Source organism: Leuciscus leuciscus (assembly GCF_965113295.1).
Source record: "Leuciscus leuciscus genome assembly, chromosome: 14".
Classification (NCBI taxonomy): Eukaryota; Metazoa; Chordata; class Actinopteri; order Cypriniformes; family Leuciscidae; genus Leuciscus; species Leuciscus leuciscus.
The window spans coordinates 41,385,993-41,402,337 of NC_138738.1; the positions used below are offsets into that span (position 1 = coordinate 41,385,993).

Sequence of the window (16,345 nt, forward strand, 5' to 3'; positions counted from 1 at the left end):
CAGGATAAATGTATCAACAGGGAATGAGTCAGCATTGGACTTAACTTTAATGTCTAATTCACTGGCTGGAAATAGTAATTGGGAAGTTTGGACAGCAACTACAGTGGGGAGTGATCACTACCCTGTAATTTGTTCAGTGGGTTGAAGATTGGAAGTAGGTCCAGATGATAGAATTCCTAAGTGGAAGTTTGGGAAAGCTGATTGGGATAAGTTTCAGAAATTGAGTGATGAATCCATGACTAGGGTTGATGTTTCAGGAAGCATAGATGATGTTAACAACCAGATAACTACAGCAATTATAATGGCAGCAGGGGAAGCTATTCCTAAAGGGAGAAACAGGGTAAATCGAAAATTGGTGCCTTGGTGGAATGAAGAGTGTCATCAGGCGGTAAGAGACAGAAACAAAGCTTTTAGATTGCTTAAAAGAACATGTACTATGAATAATTTAATTCAGTACAAGAAAGATCAGGCAGTGGGTTTGAAGAACAATTCGACAAGTAAAGAGGACTAGTTGGAGAAAAAGTGTTTTTTGTGATGAAAAGGAAGAACTACACTGGTGGGAGAAGTGTGGAGAATGATTAAAAGGATGGGGGAGACAGGAGGCAGTGGGATTATCCAGTTATGTCATTTGAAGAGGAAACAGCAGTTTCTAACAGAAAGCAGAAATTATGGCAAAATCATTTCTAAATGAACATAGTTCTGAAAATTTGGAAGAAGGAAGAAGGAGAAGATTGATGACATATAATCAGCATATTCATAAATTAAATAGGAAGGAAGATACCAAAAAGGAATTAGACGAATCATTTACCTTGGCAGAGATGGTAAGAGCAATAACAACAGCAAAACCTACATCTCCGGGAAAAGATCAAGATTGTTATATTATGTTAAAACAGTTGGGGGAAAAATCCATGTTGAAGCTGCTGGAGGTATATAATAAAATATGGAAGGGAAGTTACCAAATACCTGGAAAGAAGCGGTAGTAATTCCGATAGGAAACCTGGTAAGGATCCAACCAAACCCACTAGTTACAGACCGATAGCTCTTACTTCTAATTTATGCAAAATTATGGAAAGGATGATAGTAGATAGATTGACCCATGACACTGAAAAAAGAGGATTAATGGCTAGCAGTCAAAGTGGTTTTAGGAAGGGAAGAAGCACAATAGACTCTGTGGTAAGAATAGAGACGGAAATAGGAAAGGCGCAAGCAAATAAAGAGACCTTAATAGCAGTATTTTTGATATAGAAAAGTCTACGACATGATGTGGAAGGAGGGGTTATTAATCAAAATGAATAAGATAAGTGTTGGAGGGAAAATGTTTAACTGGGTAAAGGATTTTCTTTTCGGACGGAAAATACAAGTGAGGATAGGGACAGACATGTCAAATCAATACATAGTTGGAAATGGTACACCTCAAGGGAGTGTGATAAGCTCATTACTATTCATTATTATGATCAACAATATATTTGAAAAAGTTCCAGAAGACATCGGAAGGTCTTTGTTTGCAGATGACAGGGTGTTGTGGAAGAGAGGAAGAATATAGATTATGTAGTCAGGAAAACACAGGAAGCAATTGATAAAGTGGTGGAGTGGGGTTATGATTGGGATTTAGATTTTCTGTAGAAAAGTCTCAGTCCGTCTTTTTTACTAGGAAAAGAGTTCAGGAAGGAGTAAAGCTAAGAATGTATGGAAGAGATTTAGAGAAGGTTGGAACTTTTACATTTTTAGGAGTAAGTTTGGATTCACGATTGACATTTGCAGATCATATCAGGAAAATGGAGGAAAAAGGGAAAAAAAGTAATAAATGTAATGAGATGTCTGAGAGGAAGAGAATGGGGTGCAAGTAGATCATCACTGAAAAGAATATATGTGGCATTAATACGATCAATGCTAGATTATGGAAGCGTAGTAATTGGATCGGCAGCTAAGTCTCAGTTAAAAAAGTTAGATGCAGTCCAGGCTCAGGCTCTGAGAATATGCTGTGGAGCTTTCAAAACAACTCCTGTAGCAGCCATACAGGTAGAAATGGGAGAATTACCACTAGAGTTAAGGAGGAAACAGTTAATGGCAAACTATTGGGCTAGCTTCAAAGGGCATAATAATTCGCATCTCACTAAAGCAGTACTGCAGGAGAGCTGGGAGTATGGGAAAAATTTAAAGGAAAATTTTGGACGGATTGGAAATGATATAGCCAAAGAATTAGAAGTGTATATTTTGAGGATGAGTCCCACGATAGTTTATCCAGAGATTGCTCCATGGAAGATAGTTTGGCCTGAGATAGACTAGTCTGTGTTACAGGAAAAAAGGAAGGCACAGGAGGATGCTAATTTAGAAAGAACTAATTTAGGATGATTCATTTTCATTCTGGAAATGAAGATGATGCTGAGCTCTCTCTATAATGGTGTGCATGCTCATGCTGAATCAGATTCAGACTTGACAGCCATGCTTTCCCGGGTTACACTGGGGGCGCAGTGTGACGCGTAATCGCCTTGCCCCGCCCCCTGTGCCTTCCCGGATGTGTGTGAAAAACTTTCTGCATTATGGATGCATTTGGTGTCAATATGGCAAGCCAAATGTGCCAAAAGCTGCAGAAAGTTTTTCCTCTCTCACTACCCTCAATGGTGGGGCGGCAGTGCTACTGCAGACCGCCTCGTCCCTGCATGTGACCAAACAGTCATAATGCATGAGGGTAGTTCTGAGTCGGGGTTGAGCTGCGCCTGGTGACTGGCCGTGTTAAAGTCACAGCGCTGGCCTTCGGCCGGATGATGACCACCCCAGCGGTCCAGAAGCGCCCCCTGGCTAAACCTTGCAGAGGTGTGAGACATCACCAAAGTTCGCTTTCTCGATGCTTCCATCTCACAAGGTGGCCTTTCGGCGACACTGTTGGAGACTGTGCCCAACGGTTCTCCACAGTTCAAAAGCAGGCTGAGGTAACCAAAAGCTTGCTGCTATGTGCTCCCTGAGTCACTGGTGGGCCCTCAGTCTGTTTGTCGCCGAGGGTGTCAGTCCCCTGCAAAAAAAAAAAAAACTCTGCCACCGCCAGCTCTACTGTGACGTTGAGCTTTGCAGGAAGACGGCACCACCCGTCTCAGTAGCCCTGAGACGGGCGACCCAGAGTCCGCTCTTCCCCGGAGGAGGGCTGGGAAAATAACTTTTGTTGAATCATACTGTTCCGCCACTGGCGTCTCAGCCAGCGGTACCACATTCTCAGCAAAAGCAGCTTCTCTATCTTTGGGTACCAAGAGAGAGAGGTTGGCGGTGTGTGACACTATGCCTTGCCACCCTCTGCCCCCTCTTCCTTCGCCAGCGGTAGCCTGATGGGCTCAATGCCGCGCCTATGCCGTCTCACTCATCCCCTGCCGATTGGTGGAGTCAGGTCAGTGTTGCACACTCAGACCCCACTTCGGGCCGCTATGCCATCCGAGTCGGGTCCCTGCATGCCGCCGCGCTGCCCCACCTCGGGTACATCTGTCGTGCCTTTGGTCCCGCTTGTACGGTGTCTGGGAGCCTGGATAGCGCTTCCCAGCCCGTCTCGCTGGCTCATCCATACCATCAGACTCGGCTATGCGATTCAGTTCGCCCGGCATGCCCCGGCCTTCACCTACTGGCGAAGGACGCAATCGAGGTGGTCCCTCCAGCCGATATGAAGACCGGCTTCTACAGACCATACTTTATTGTACCGAAGAAAAGCGGTGGGTTATGACCTATCTTGGACCTGCGTGTCCTGAACCGGTCCCTTCACAGGCTGCCGTTCAAGATGCTTACACAGAACGCATTTTCAAATGCATCTGTCCCCAAGACTGGTTTGCAGCGATCGAAGTGAAGGACGCGTACTTTCATGACTCAATTTTCCCTCGACACAGACCGTTTCTTCGCTTTGTGTTCAAGGGACATATCAGTACAAAGTCTTACCCTTCGGGCTGGCCCTGTCACCCCGCGTCTTCACGAAAGTTGCGGAGGCGGCCATTGCTCCCATGTGCAAGCATGGTGTTCGCATTCTCAACTACCTCGACGACTGGCTCATTCTGGCCCAGTCGAGAGAGCAGTTGTGCGAACACAGGGACATGATGCTCAGTCATCTCAGCCACCTAGGGCTTCGGGTAAACTGGGAAAAGAGCAAACTCACCCCCGGGCAGAGGATCTCTTTTCTCGGTATGGAGTTGGACTCGATCAACATGACAGCGCGCCTCACAGAGGCCCGTCTCCAGTCAGTGTTGAGCTGCGTGAGCACGCTCAGACGCAGAACAGCGGCACCACTGAAACTTTTTCAGAGGCTCCTGGGGCATATGGCATCTGCAGCCGCGGTAACGCCGCTCGGATTGCTTCATATGAGGCCGCTCCAACACTGGCTCCACGATCGAGTCCCGAGATGGGCGTGGCAGAGCGGCTCGTGCCGGGTCTAAGTGACCCTGCACTGTCGCAAAACTCTCAGCTTGTGGTCGGACCCTTCGTTCCTGCGGGCAGGTGTTCCCCTAGAACAAGTGTCCAGGCATTCTGTGGTCTCCACGGATGCCTCTGCCACCGCCAGGTCTGTGGACAGGGCCTCAACTGCACTTCCTCGAGTTGTTAGCAGTACATCTTGCGCTGAGCTGCTTCAAAACGCCGCTACTAGGCAAGCATGTACTGGTCCATAAGGACAGCACTGCGACTGTTGCGTACATCAACCGCCAGGGTGGTCTATGCTCCCGCCGCATGTCACAACTCGCCCGCCATCTCCTCCTCTGGAGTCAGAAGCATCTGATGTCGCTTTGTGCCGTTTACATTCCGGGCCTGCTCAACCGTGCAGCCGACGAGCTCTCAATGGCAGCAGGTGCTACCGGGAGAATGGCGACTCCATCCCCGGGTGGTCCAGCTGATTTTCAGGCGCTTCGTGACCGAACAGGTAGATCTGTTTGCCGCCCCGGACACGTCTCACTGCCAGTTGTTCTATTCCCTGACCGAGGGGACCCTCGGCACGGATGCTCTGGCACACAGCTACGCAAGTATGCATTTCCCCCAGTGAGCCTTCTTGCACAGACCTTGTGCAAAGTCAGGGAGGACGAGGAGCAGGTCTTGCTAGTTGCGCCGTATTGGCCCAACCGGACCTGGTTCCCGGAACTAGTGCTCCTCGCGACAGCCCCTCCCTGGCCCATTCCTCTGAGAGAGGACCTGCTCTCTCAGAGACGGGGCACCCTATGGCACCCGCATCCAGAGCTCTGGAAACTCCATGTCTGGTCCCTGGACGGGATGCAGAGGTTCTAGGTGACCTACCCCCCGCGGTAGTTGACACCATCACTTCCGCTAGAGCCCCCTCTACGAGGCGCCTCTATGCGTTGAAGTGGAACCTGTTCGTTGACTGGTGTTCTTCTCACGAGGAGAACCCCCGATCTTGCTCGATCAGAGCCATGCTTTCCTCCCTGCAAGAAGGGCTGGAGCGAAGGCTGTCTCCCTCCACCCTTAAAGTGTATGTTGCCGCGATTGCCACACATCACGATGCAGTTGAAGGTAAGTCATTGGGAAAGCACGACCTGATCATCAGGTTCCTGAGGGGGGCGAGGAGACATATTAAATCCGCCTCGTCCACTCTCTATACCCTCTTGGGATTTGTCTCTGGTCCTTTCGGCACTTCAGAGACCACCCTTTGAGCCTTTGCAATCAGCTGAGTTAAAAATCCTGTCCTGTAAGACAGTTCTCCTGGTTGCATTGGCCTCCATCAAGAGGGTAGGGGACCTGCATGCATTTTCGGTCGACGAATCGTGCCTAGAATTCGGCCTGGATAACTCTCATGTGATCCTGAGATCCTGGCCCGGATACGTACCCAAGGTTCCTACCACTCCCTTCCGGGACCAGGTGGTGAACCTGCAAGCGCTGCCTTCGGAGGAGGCAGACCCAGCCCTGGCTTTTCTCTGTCCCGTTTGCACTCTGTGTCTGTACGTGGACAGAACGCAAATGCTCGTATGCATTTGTAACTTGTGTTAGGCTGGGTTCCATATGTGGTGATCCCTGCGGCGATCCCATATGTGTATTCTTCCACGACCAGCTCCCTGCGGTGAGCCCTTGTCTTTCCCTTGGAAGAGTTTGCTCTGCCATCACTGTCTGGTGTAGCCTCCCCATTCTCAGGCTGGAGCCACCCCAGTGACATTCCACTGCTCCTAACTGTCCAGTACATATGTGTATTCTCCACATGGTACTTCCCTTCAGGCAGGATGTGGCTTCCGCAGCGTCCTTCCCCCCCTGGAAAGGCACGCTTTCCCAGTGTTACCCAAGAGTTCCACTGTGTGGGGTATAACGGAACAGCAGTTGAACTCCCTCTACGCAGGTCTTCCGCCCTAGCCAGTTGGGGGTCTGAGAGTCTTGCGTAGGGCGCTGGATATAGCAGCAACCGTGGCGTTTTCCATGGGATCCCAATTAGGTTGTCACGTCGACGTTACGTCGAACATGAGCAACTGAACGGGAACGCCTCGGTTACTAATGTAACCCTCATTCCCTGAAGGAGGGAACGGGAGACGTAACGTCCCGTCGCCACAGTTGCTGACCATCGCTGTTTGGCTAAACACGTCTCGGCTCCTCAGCGTAAAACAAAATGCGGCGCACCTGCTGCTCGTTATATGCTTGCGCTGCAAGCAGAGCAGCTAATGCAATTATCGCATGCCAATATGCATTGGCTCTTTTTAATACTCTCGAAGTAGATTGGTCTCTCAAGGCGATCCCAATTATGTCATCACGTCGACGTTACGTCTTCCGTTCCCTCCTTCAGGGAACGAGGGTTACATTAGTAACCGAGACGTTTTTAATTTGCTTTAAGACAAAACATGTGTAAATTAGACAGCATTGCTGAGTATTTTCTCCTTAAAACTGCAGTGAACCAAAGACAGCAGTGTTAATTTTGACAGCAAATTTTGATTTAGTTTTAGTCATAGTCTTTTGACTAAAATGCCATTTAGTTTTATTCATATTTTAGTCATCTGAATTGTTTTAGTTTTAGTCTAGTTTTAGTCGACTAAATCTACAGTAGATTTAGTCGACTAAAATATAATGGGTTTCAATTTAAATGCATTTATTTAGAATTTCTCTAAAATGTCCAAACCCATATACCCCCGGAGAAAACATATATTAACCTGCTAATATGAATGATTTTAAAGTTTGAACGTGCAATACAGATACAGATTTAACTACTGTAACTTAAAAAATATCTTAAAATTAAATAAAACCACTTTTCCTAAAGTAGAAGACAGTCTTTTTTTCAATGAATGATATATGAATTCTTTATAACTACTTGCATACATCATTCTCTATTCTTTCAAGCAGACATATTTATTTGTATGAATTAAATATAATTAATCCTTATTAAAGCTATTAACGAGCAGTGAATGCTTTTCTCTTTTTCTTTTGTTGCTTGATCAATATTAAGGACACAGACCGCATTAGGTTTATTACCCACTGTCACTTTAAGACATCGGATCATGTCCAATGACATGCGGATCCAATTCACTGATGCACATAGATACACTCACAACTGTTTAAGACATAACCGACATAATTTGCGTGAATACTCTCCAAAACTGACATTTAGACATAATATTTGTGTGTATTTGTCCATTCAGACACGAAAGAGAGCTCAATTCTGTACTCGCGCGCTGTATAGACTAGGTGTCTATGTGAATGGCTGCACGCTTCGGGTCGGGTGTGTGCGCACAGAAAACCGTACCGAATATAGCTCTTTTTTTGCGTCGTCACTCTTATTCAGATCTTCATGTCTGCTCTACTCATTCTCCCAGACGTTTACATGTTTTAACGTTTTATGAGACATGCAGCGCATGCCAACTCGTGTGCCGCTGGTGGGTAGATCACGTTACAGTACAATTGTGCGCATCTACCACAAACGCAGGACATCAGACTGGATCGCTTCCCAAATCGTCACTATCTAACATTTTCGTCTAGTTTTTATTCGTTGACGAAAATGTCAATAGATTTTCGTCATAGTTTTTGTCATTCAAAACTAGTTTTTATTTAGCTATCGTCTCGTTTTCGTCTGTGAAAAAATGTAAACGAAATTAACACTGAAAGACAGTCTCAAAAACACGGTTTGAAATCGCTGGTGTTTCTGTCGTCACAAACTACCTTGTAACCAATCAGATCAACGTGTGATCATCAACGAGTGGATCTCTGAGCTGCTGTGAGTGTGTGGAGGCGGGGCTAATTTGCATATTCATAGAACCGTGCATACTAAATGAGGCAAGGGTGTCTGATTACATTCAAGATATTTTAAGACGTGATGATTTTTTCTCTCAAGAAAAAAAACGTTTAAATATGTAATTTTGGTGATCAAAGATGAGTTTTAAGGGATACAATTACTGACTACAGGAGGACTTTTAAAAAAATAAGCATCTCTAGAACCTTACAGACCCCAAACCTTTGAACAATAGTTAAATAGTGAGCAAGCATCCAATAGTGAAAAAACTCCAGGGCTGCGTTCAGCCCCGACAAAACGTTGCACAACGTTTTTTAAACAGAAACGGTGATGCGTTGAACACACTGTTCTGATGACGCAAGAGTTGCAACTATGGCAGCTGAGAAGGCCATTCTGTGTTCTTTGTTAAGAATTTTCGGAGCCTGATGAAGTCGGTTTAAATATGTGTTTAATATTACAAAATATGCCCGATGTTACAGTTACTGCACTTGCCACCCAGAACAAAAGAGAACATCCCAGTCGAGTGAAGGGATTGCTGAAACTGAAATGGAGGCACACATCTTACCTAATTCAGACTAAAACACATCTATTTAGCCTCACATACTGACTTTATTTGTAGTTCATACTGTTTTAATACCCTGTATTTTCTTTCTCATTTTTAGGAAAAGCACTTAATTACCATTGTTTATTTCTATACCAATACACTTGCAATGAAGCTAAAAATATAAACAACTACATCATTTTGTTGATATCCTATATTTTTTACAATAAAACTTTCGACAAACATTTCTTCTAATATCCTCAGTTGTTGCGTATACCGAGCTGCACATAGACAGTGGAGCTGCATCAAACAAATTTGTAAATTACTTTCCTTGAACCCATTGTGCGAGTTCACTTTAATACCGCGTGCTTTATATACATGCTGCTGCTGATTGGACTGCAGTTCTGACACACCCACCAAACAAGAGAAAACGTATCTCAAACCCCGTTGCACACCGGTGCACGCCGCTTCCAGGAAACATGACGTTCAACCCGGAAACCATAGCAAAACGTTGCGCACCGTTTTGAACTTGAACATGCCCCAGATGTGGTAAAGCACTAAAGCGTATGTATTCAATTTACATATTAAAATTAGTGTATGAAATGGCAAATGTAAATAATATAATTGAATTATCATTTTCATTTTGCACCAAACGTTGCACAAATGTAATGGAAAATTTATATTTAAATACAGAAATGCATTGCCATTATTTATTCAATATGGAATTAATTAAATACATGACAACATTAAAATACACATGACATTATATTAATTCAATCAAACATAATTCAACTTTTTATTACTTTTTATTACTATTATTTTGACACTTTTGCAAAGATACAGCACAAGAATCCATGGCTACATATGCAAAATTATAAGAAACTGCACAAGGCCGCCCTCTAGCCACCGTTAATGCAGCAACAGTTTGTTGTATAACCATTATACAATAGTTAGTTTATCTTTTATTGTCTCCCTTAGGAGAAATTTGTCTTGGGCAATCGAGAGGGCAGGTCAACTTACAACAGTTCACTATACAGTTACACTCTCAACATAACATCTCAAATGACATACATCAATCATTACACAATACTAATATTACACTATACCTACACTTAAGACATGACACAATACCCAACATATTACCCATCTACCCTCACACAGATACTTTTTTATTATTCAATAATTTAATTGAAAGTGGAATTAGAGAGAATTTATTCAAGTTATAGATTTGGTACCCTATATCTCCTGCTTGAGCTCATATTCCTTATAAAGATTATCGCTTGGGAAAAAAAGTGCTATATAAATTTTACGAATTAACACCAATTTTTTTTCGGCTCTTCTAATCACAGTATTGTAACACCACTCCTGTCCGGTCACGCTTCATATCCCTTCTGTGAGCAGTTTATCTCTCATGTCCATCAGCTCTTTCAGACCGGCATTAATCTGTTCTGCCACCTCACAAATCTGCTGGGCAAATTTGGTCCTTGACTCTTTCTTGAGCTTTTGGGAATCTTTTTCACTAAAGAAAATATCCATGCCAAGGGCAAAGCCCTGAATCACACCTGAGGATTTGTTCATCACGCTGAGGGTAGCTGATGATTTGCTTGCTATCTCAACTAACTCCACGATCTTTGCAGATTTCACGTTCACACGTTTTAGCATCAGCAGGTCATATTTTTTGAGGTTCTCCACCTCTCTGTTGATATCTCTTAAGTAAACCTCAATATCCCTCATCACACTTTGGTACTCTTTCAAGATCGATTCCACCTGTTTCCTAACCTGATTTTTTTTTACTTTCTTGGTAATGGCCGCCGAGGCGCCTGTGACCCCACCGGCGGCCGCGACCCCGACACCAACCGCAGTGACCGCAAGTGACGTACCAAAAGTCAAGGGAGCCAGGAGGATCCCGGCCAGGGCTGCCGCTCCGCCCACGGCTCCGGTCGTTTTTCCGGTGATCCTGGCAATTCTCGTCCCTTTCTGCGTCTTGTCCAGGGCTGCAGCCACGGCGTCAAGCTCACATATTTGTCTTTGCAGAGAGCTTGCACAAAATGGCAGTTGAGAAACATAGCACTTAAGAGCTTTCTCAAAACTTTCTCCTCTGTCCATGAAGACCCTGCAAAGACAAAAGTGAGTTGCAGCATAAATGAAGCAGGCTCTCGTCCTATTGTTGAAATACTGTATATGAAAGGAATAATTGAGGACGGCCCATTGAATTTATTAGAAAAATAATGCACACCTGAGGTTGTAATGCGGCCACGACATGAAGCGGAGTTACACCGAGGGTGTGCATTATTTTTAATTCAAAGGCCAATTATTCCACTTATACTACGGGTTACCACACCTCAAAACATTGTTCAGATTTCAAGACATTTGTCAGGTTTTTGTCCATAAAATTGTCTTATGTGTACGACTAATTTCTTACGCATCTCATCCCAAGCCTCCATTGTTAATACCAAAACGTAATTTTAGTGCTAACAGATGTTTGAGCCACTGATAGCAGACTAATGCAGTTATTTATGCAGTTATTAAAAGAGAGAGAGAGACAGAGAGAGAGAGACAGAGAGAGACAGATAGAAAGTCTGTGTGTCTCTTAACAGTGTTCGGTAGCAGCATCTCGACTAATAGCGAAACTGTACGTTTATCTGCTTCAAGAACAGCGCCATTATTCCCTCGCTAGTGAGAAATATTATGTAGCTTTTAAGTCCCAAACTATTTTACTGAAAAAAACATTAGAGCAGTGCTGACAACAGGTTCTCTTTCATCATCTTGTGATCGAGATCCACCTATGGGAAGGGCATTTGCACCTGACCTCTGCAGAAGCATCCAATTACACCAAGTCTGGCATGACAGACAGAAGAGCGTGTCCAATAAAACACCTGACTGCACTATCTTTCCTCAGTTGATATTCGCTTCTCACGACCTCTTTGCTGCACAGCTCAACCTTTTCGCTGACTTCACCACAGTCAACCAGAGGAAATATCTATATCAATCAGCCTCCACCAGGCGTGATTGTCAGAACATTGCGGTTAGTTGCAATTTATTCTTGGTTGGCAAGCCATCCAAGCTTGCTACCTGGATTTTTCTCTGGCTGCCCATCTGTGTCAGCGTTTTCACCTCTCCCATGGATCAAGTTAAACTCTCCACTCCTGCTAACCCGTCGGACTCGCAGTCGCATGCTTGCACTCATCGCCGCGAGGGATACCCATCCCTTCTGCGTAGTATTCATGGGGTTTAAGCACCGGGAAGAAGCGTTTTCACTACCAGAAAACTGCAGCCATTGCCTCGCTCTGCCTAGGAAGCTTCTTCGTCGTAGGCTTACAGTTGCTTCTACCCAAAGCACGGACGAACAGCAAGACTCGGATGTTGGAGTGGGTGAAAGTGTTGTAGCTCTGGGGACCTCCAAGGCTTCTGTTCTCGCTGTACAAGCTCTTAATGTTTCCTCCCTCCTCTCAGCCTAACAGGCTGAGCTGTTGGAGGAAATGAGTAAACATTTGGAGACAGGCTCACCATCGCCTACACTTTGGAAGGAGAGTGTGACTGAACGACCTGGACCTTCACAACGCCCGTCAGGCAGTCCAAGCCGGCGGACATTCTATGGCCTTGTCTGTTGTGGGGGAACGCGCCCTCTGGCTGAATCTCTCTGGTCTGCCCGACAGTGAGAAAAGTTGCATAGCCGGGGCCCCAGTGGAACCTGGCGAGGCTCTTTTTGGCCCTGCTGTTGCCCTCATCCAACAACGGTGTGATAATAAAAAGAAGGAGGATGAGGCGTTTATACTGTTCCTGCCTAAGAAAGCCACTCCACATTAGCCCCCCTGACGGTCCCTTCAGGGTCCTGCCATGGGACGGCCGTATCATAACACAGCCAGACCCAAGGCTCACAGCATCCCAAACAGCCATCTAAGCCCTGGGGTAAGACGTATTTTGCTGTGGCCAAACAACAAGCCCACCAACTCTACCCCTTCAGTCGGGAAGGGGAAGAGGCCTACCTGATGTTCAGCTCCAGGGGCTTCTCTGTCCAGGTTTTCGGGCCAGCAGCCCATTGGACACAAGTTTGAGTTTCCAACCCCCCTTTACCTAAGAAGAGTAAGTTCTCAACTCGATTGCCCCTTTTCCCTAATTTTCTGCCTTGCTTGCAGGGGCAGCATGTGCTGGTGCGCTGCGACAACATGACAGCTGTAGCACATATCAACTGCCTGGGGGGGATAAGCTCCTCCAAGCTTCATGCTCTCGCTCACAGGCTGGAGCAGGGGGCACTTTCTGTCATTACGGGCGACCCATGTCCCGGGCATACTGAACAGTGGCACAGACCACTTGTCAAGGGGAAACTCTCTCTACGTGGACTGGCCGTCTTCCGATGGTGGGTCTACTGTGGAGGAGGTTCGGCCAGGCAACCGTAGATCTCTTCGCCTCGCATGAAAACGCCCATGTTCTTCTCGCTATGGGAAGAGGGCTCCCCCCACGTGTTATCGCCACCATTCAGAGTGCCAGAGCCTCTTCTACACGTTCCTTATACGATTGTAAGTAGCGTGTTCAAAGAAGGGCGACGGTTAACATCATATCAGATCGCTGATATTGTAAGCATTTTGCAGGACCTTATGGATGGTGGAAGATCTTTTTGTACTATTAAGGCCTACTTAGCGGCTATCGCTGCATGTCATGTGGGGTTCGACAGTGCTACGGTGGGGCAACACCCCCTTATTCGTAGATTTATGATGGGTGTCTCAACAGCCATTTTAGCCCCTGGGAAATATTTCCCTTAAGCTTCTTTGAAAACAGCTCTGCTCCTGGCCTTGGCGTCAGCCAAACGTGTCAGTGATTTGCATGCACTCTCCGTTCATTTCCCGTGCACTAAATTCTCTCTCAGTGAAGATAAGGTTTTTCTCAGGCCCAACCCGGCCTTTATGTGGAAATCCTTCCCGGCTTTCACGTGTGAGGTGATTGAGCTTTCCACTTTTCACCCAGCTCCACAGAGGAGCAGAGGTTGAACACTCTGTGTCCTGTACTTGCCTTGCGGGTTTACTTAGACAGGACCAGCTCGTTTAGAAAAAGCGACCAGCTTAGCATCTCTTGGGCCTTCCCCTGCACTTAGGGAACCCCATTTCCAAGTAGTGCCTCTCTCATTGGCTTGTGGAAGCTATATCTTTGGCATATTAATCTAAGGGAGGGCAAGCACACTCCACTAGGGGTATAGCAGCCTCATGGACTCTGTTTAAGGGAGTTGCAAGCTGCAAGCTGGGCCTCTCCCCATACGTTTGTCAGATACCACCGGCTCGATGTCACCAGGACCTCTGTAGCTCATTCTGTCCTGGGTGTGGGCTCTTCGTAACCTTGTGCTCTTAGGCCCTCTAGCCTGGGCTGCCTAGTCCAGTGTAATTATGTCACTAAGCATGTTTTGAACCTGCACCTGGCACCATATAATTCATCATTATGAGTGTGGTCAGGTTTATTCATGGACGCATATGACCACATGTTGTTCTTTGTTGCTAGTGTGGCACCCTCACTTTGTGTGGTTTGCTACTTTGTGATGTGTCATGCACCACCTTTCCAGGTGACCATCCTCTGGCTTTCAGGGCCTCATTGTAGTGTAATAGGCAATCAGAGAGCTGTCCATATCTCCCATAGGTGGATCTCGAATACGAGATGATGAAAGAGAACAATAGGTTACGGTTCGTAATCCCGGTACTCTGAAACATCGAGTGGAGAGATCCTCAAGCTTGCCCCACTTGCCGCATGAGAAGCAAATATGTAGGAATATGTCTGAGGAAAGATAGCACGTGCAGATGTTTTATACACTTGGTAAGGGGCAGAGGTCAGGTGTGAATGCCCTTCCCATAGGTGGATCTCTCCACTCGATGTTTCAGAGAACCGGTGTTACGAACATTAACCTATTGTTTCTGTGTGAGTGTCTGTATGTACTGTGTGCTTGAACAGGAGGAAGAGAGCATGTACTTTCTGTCATAATAAAACGTAATTTTGAGGCAAAAAACATGGAAATAATTTGTCATTTTTATCCTACTGTTTACCATATTAATTTGCTGTGTCAGTGTCGTTGTGAGATTTGGTCCTTTTGCTGTAGTCGGCTGTAAGGACCTTTGAAAAAACTGAAATCATTTGGTGAAGTGATATGGAACTGTAATGCGTTCGAGACCTGACTTGAACAACTTTAGCCGTGTGTTTCTCTAAAAATAATTGCACACCTTAGAACGTTTGTCAACCAATCAGAATCAAGCATTCAACAGCCCTGTAGTATAAATATATATATATATATATATATAGTACAGATAAAGAATCTAAGGATTTACTTTACCGGAAGTCTGAATCAGAAACCCCTGAGCGATCTGTAGATCCTCCTGACATTAATAAAAATAATTATTTGATTCAGTGTCTTAGTGACAAAAAGTGTGGAAATGTAAAAAATAAATATAAAAAGTCAAATTTGACCATTACAGGAAAAAAAGACCAAATAATTCAGGCTTAACATTTATTATTCTAGTGTCTGCTCGATAATTAAGTTGGTATTAGACGACTAAAAATGATTATTTCTTATCATAAAGCGTCTACTCAAACAAAGACAAATTCATTAATGTAATTTTAATAAAGGCATTAAAATGTAGCATGAAGCGTTTTGTGTTTGTCTCTTACTCAAATTGTTCCCCTTCCGTGAGATGTTTCTGTCCTGATGGAAAGAGAGCAAAGCTTCAGTCTTCAGTCTTTGTTATTCAGACACAGCTTTAGTCACACTTACATATATCTGAATGTCTCTACATCCGATACAAAATATCAAATCAAGTGTCATTCATAAAGAAAGATGCACAAGCACTTTACAGTAGGTTTGAGATGCTATATAGATGTATGTTCAAGATTAAGACAGTCAGTGGATGATGTTGATAGTTAATATTATTCTCTACAGTTTGCAGGTGAACTTCAAAAATCACCAAAACACCAGCTGATTCAAACATGAGAAGTGAATCTTGATCTGATAATTGACGATCAGACATGACTGAATTTAACAAATTCTTTATAATGTATATTTTATGTCCTTTTATGAGGTTTCTCAGAATTTTTGAATCACTAGAAATGTTTCAGGAAAGTAAAACACCTGCGAGTCCTGAAATCCTCCATGATCCGGCAGAGCTGCCATGAGAATGACGTTCTTCTGTATTTTCACCTGGAAACACACAATAATGTCTTGTTTTAACACTGTGTTTATTTCAAACATCTCATTAATGATGCAGTCAACTATTTTCTAGCTTCCATTATAGCTGTAGCTGAATTTAAGTGGGTGGCGCTCTCCGCTCTGAGGAGACTCATCCATCCCCATCAACTGCAATGAGAATAATAAACATTTTTATGTGTGGTAAGACAATGTTGCAGAACATGAGTTTTCTGTGAAGGCCCTTTGTGAAGGGATTCAGTTGTTCACTTTCTTTTGGAACGAAATTACGTCCCCTTTCCCAAGTGCCCTTCAAGGGTGCAAAAACACCGTTTGGAAATCACACAAAGTTTAGTTTCAACCTTAAATAAATGCACCTGATCTGTTAGCTAATCAAGTCCTTAAGGCTTATTTAAAAACTACAGGTAAGTGTGTTGGAGCAAAGTTGGTTCTACAGGAATCGACTACAGTAGTCAACATT

At 44.7% G+C, this 16,345-nt stretch overlaps 1 protein-coding gene across 1 annotated transcript; it reads right to left on the reverse strand.

Moving 5' to 3' along the window:
* Positions 1-10,072: 10,072 nt before the first annotated feature.
* LOC309513596 (apolipoprotein L6-like) lies at positions 10,073-15,874 on the reverse strand. Its single transcript, XM_082189501.1, has 4 exons — positions 15,811-15,874; positions 15,354-15,387; positions 15,019-15,061; positions 10,073-10,824 (listed from the first exon to the last, which is right to left on the reverse strand). The coding sequence occupies exons 1-4, from the start codon at positions 15,850-15,852 to the stop codon at positions 10,092-10,094; spliced, it is 852 nt and encodes a 283-aa protein (XP_082045627.1). The 5' UTR covers positions 15,853-15,874; the 3' UTR covers positions 10,073-10,091.
* Positions 15,875-16,345: the final 471 nt, after the last annotated feature.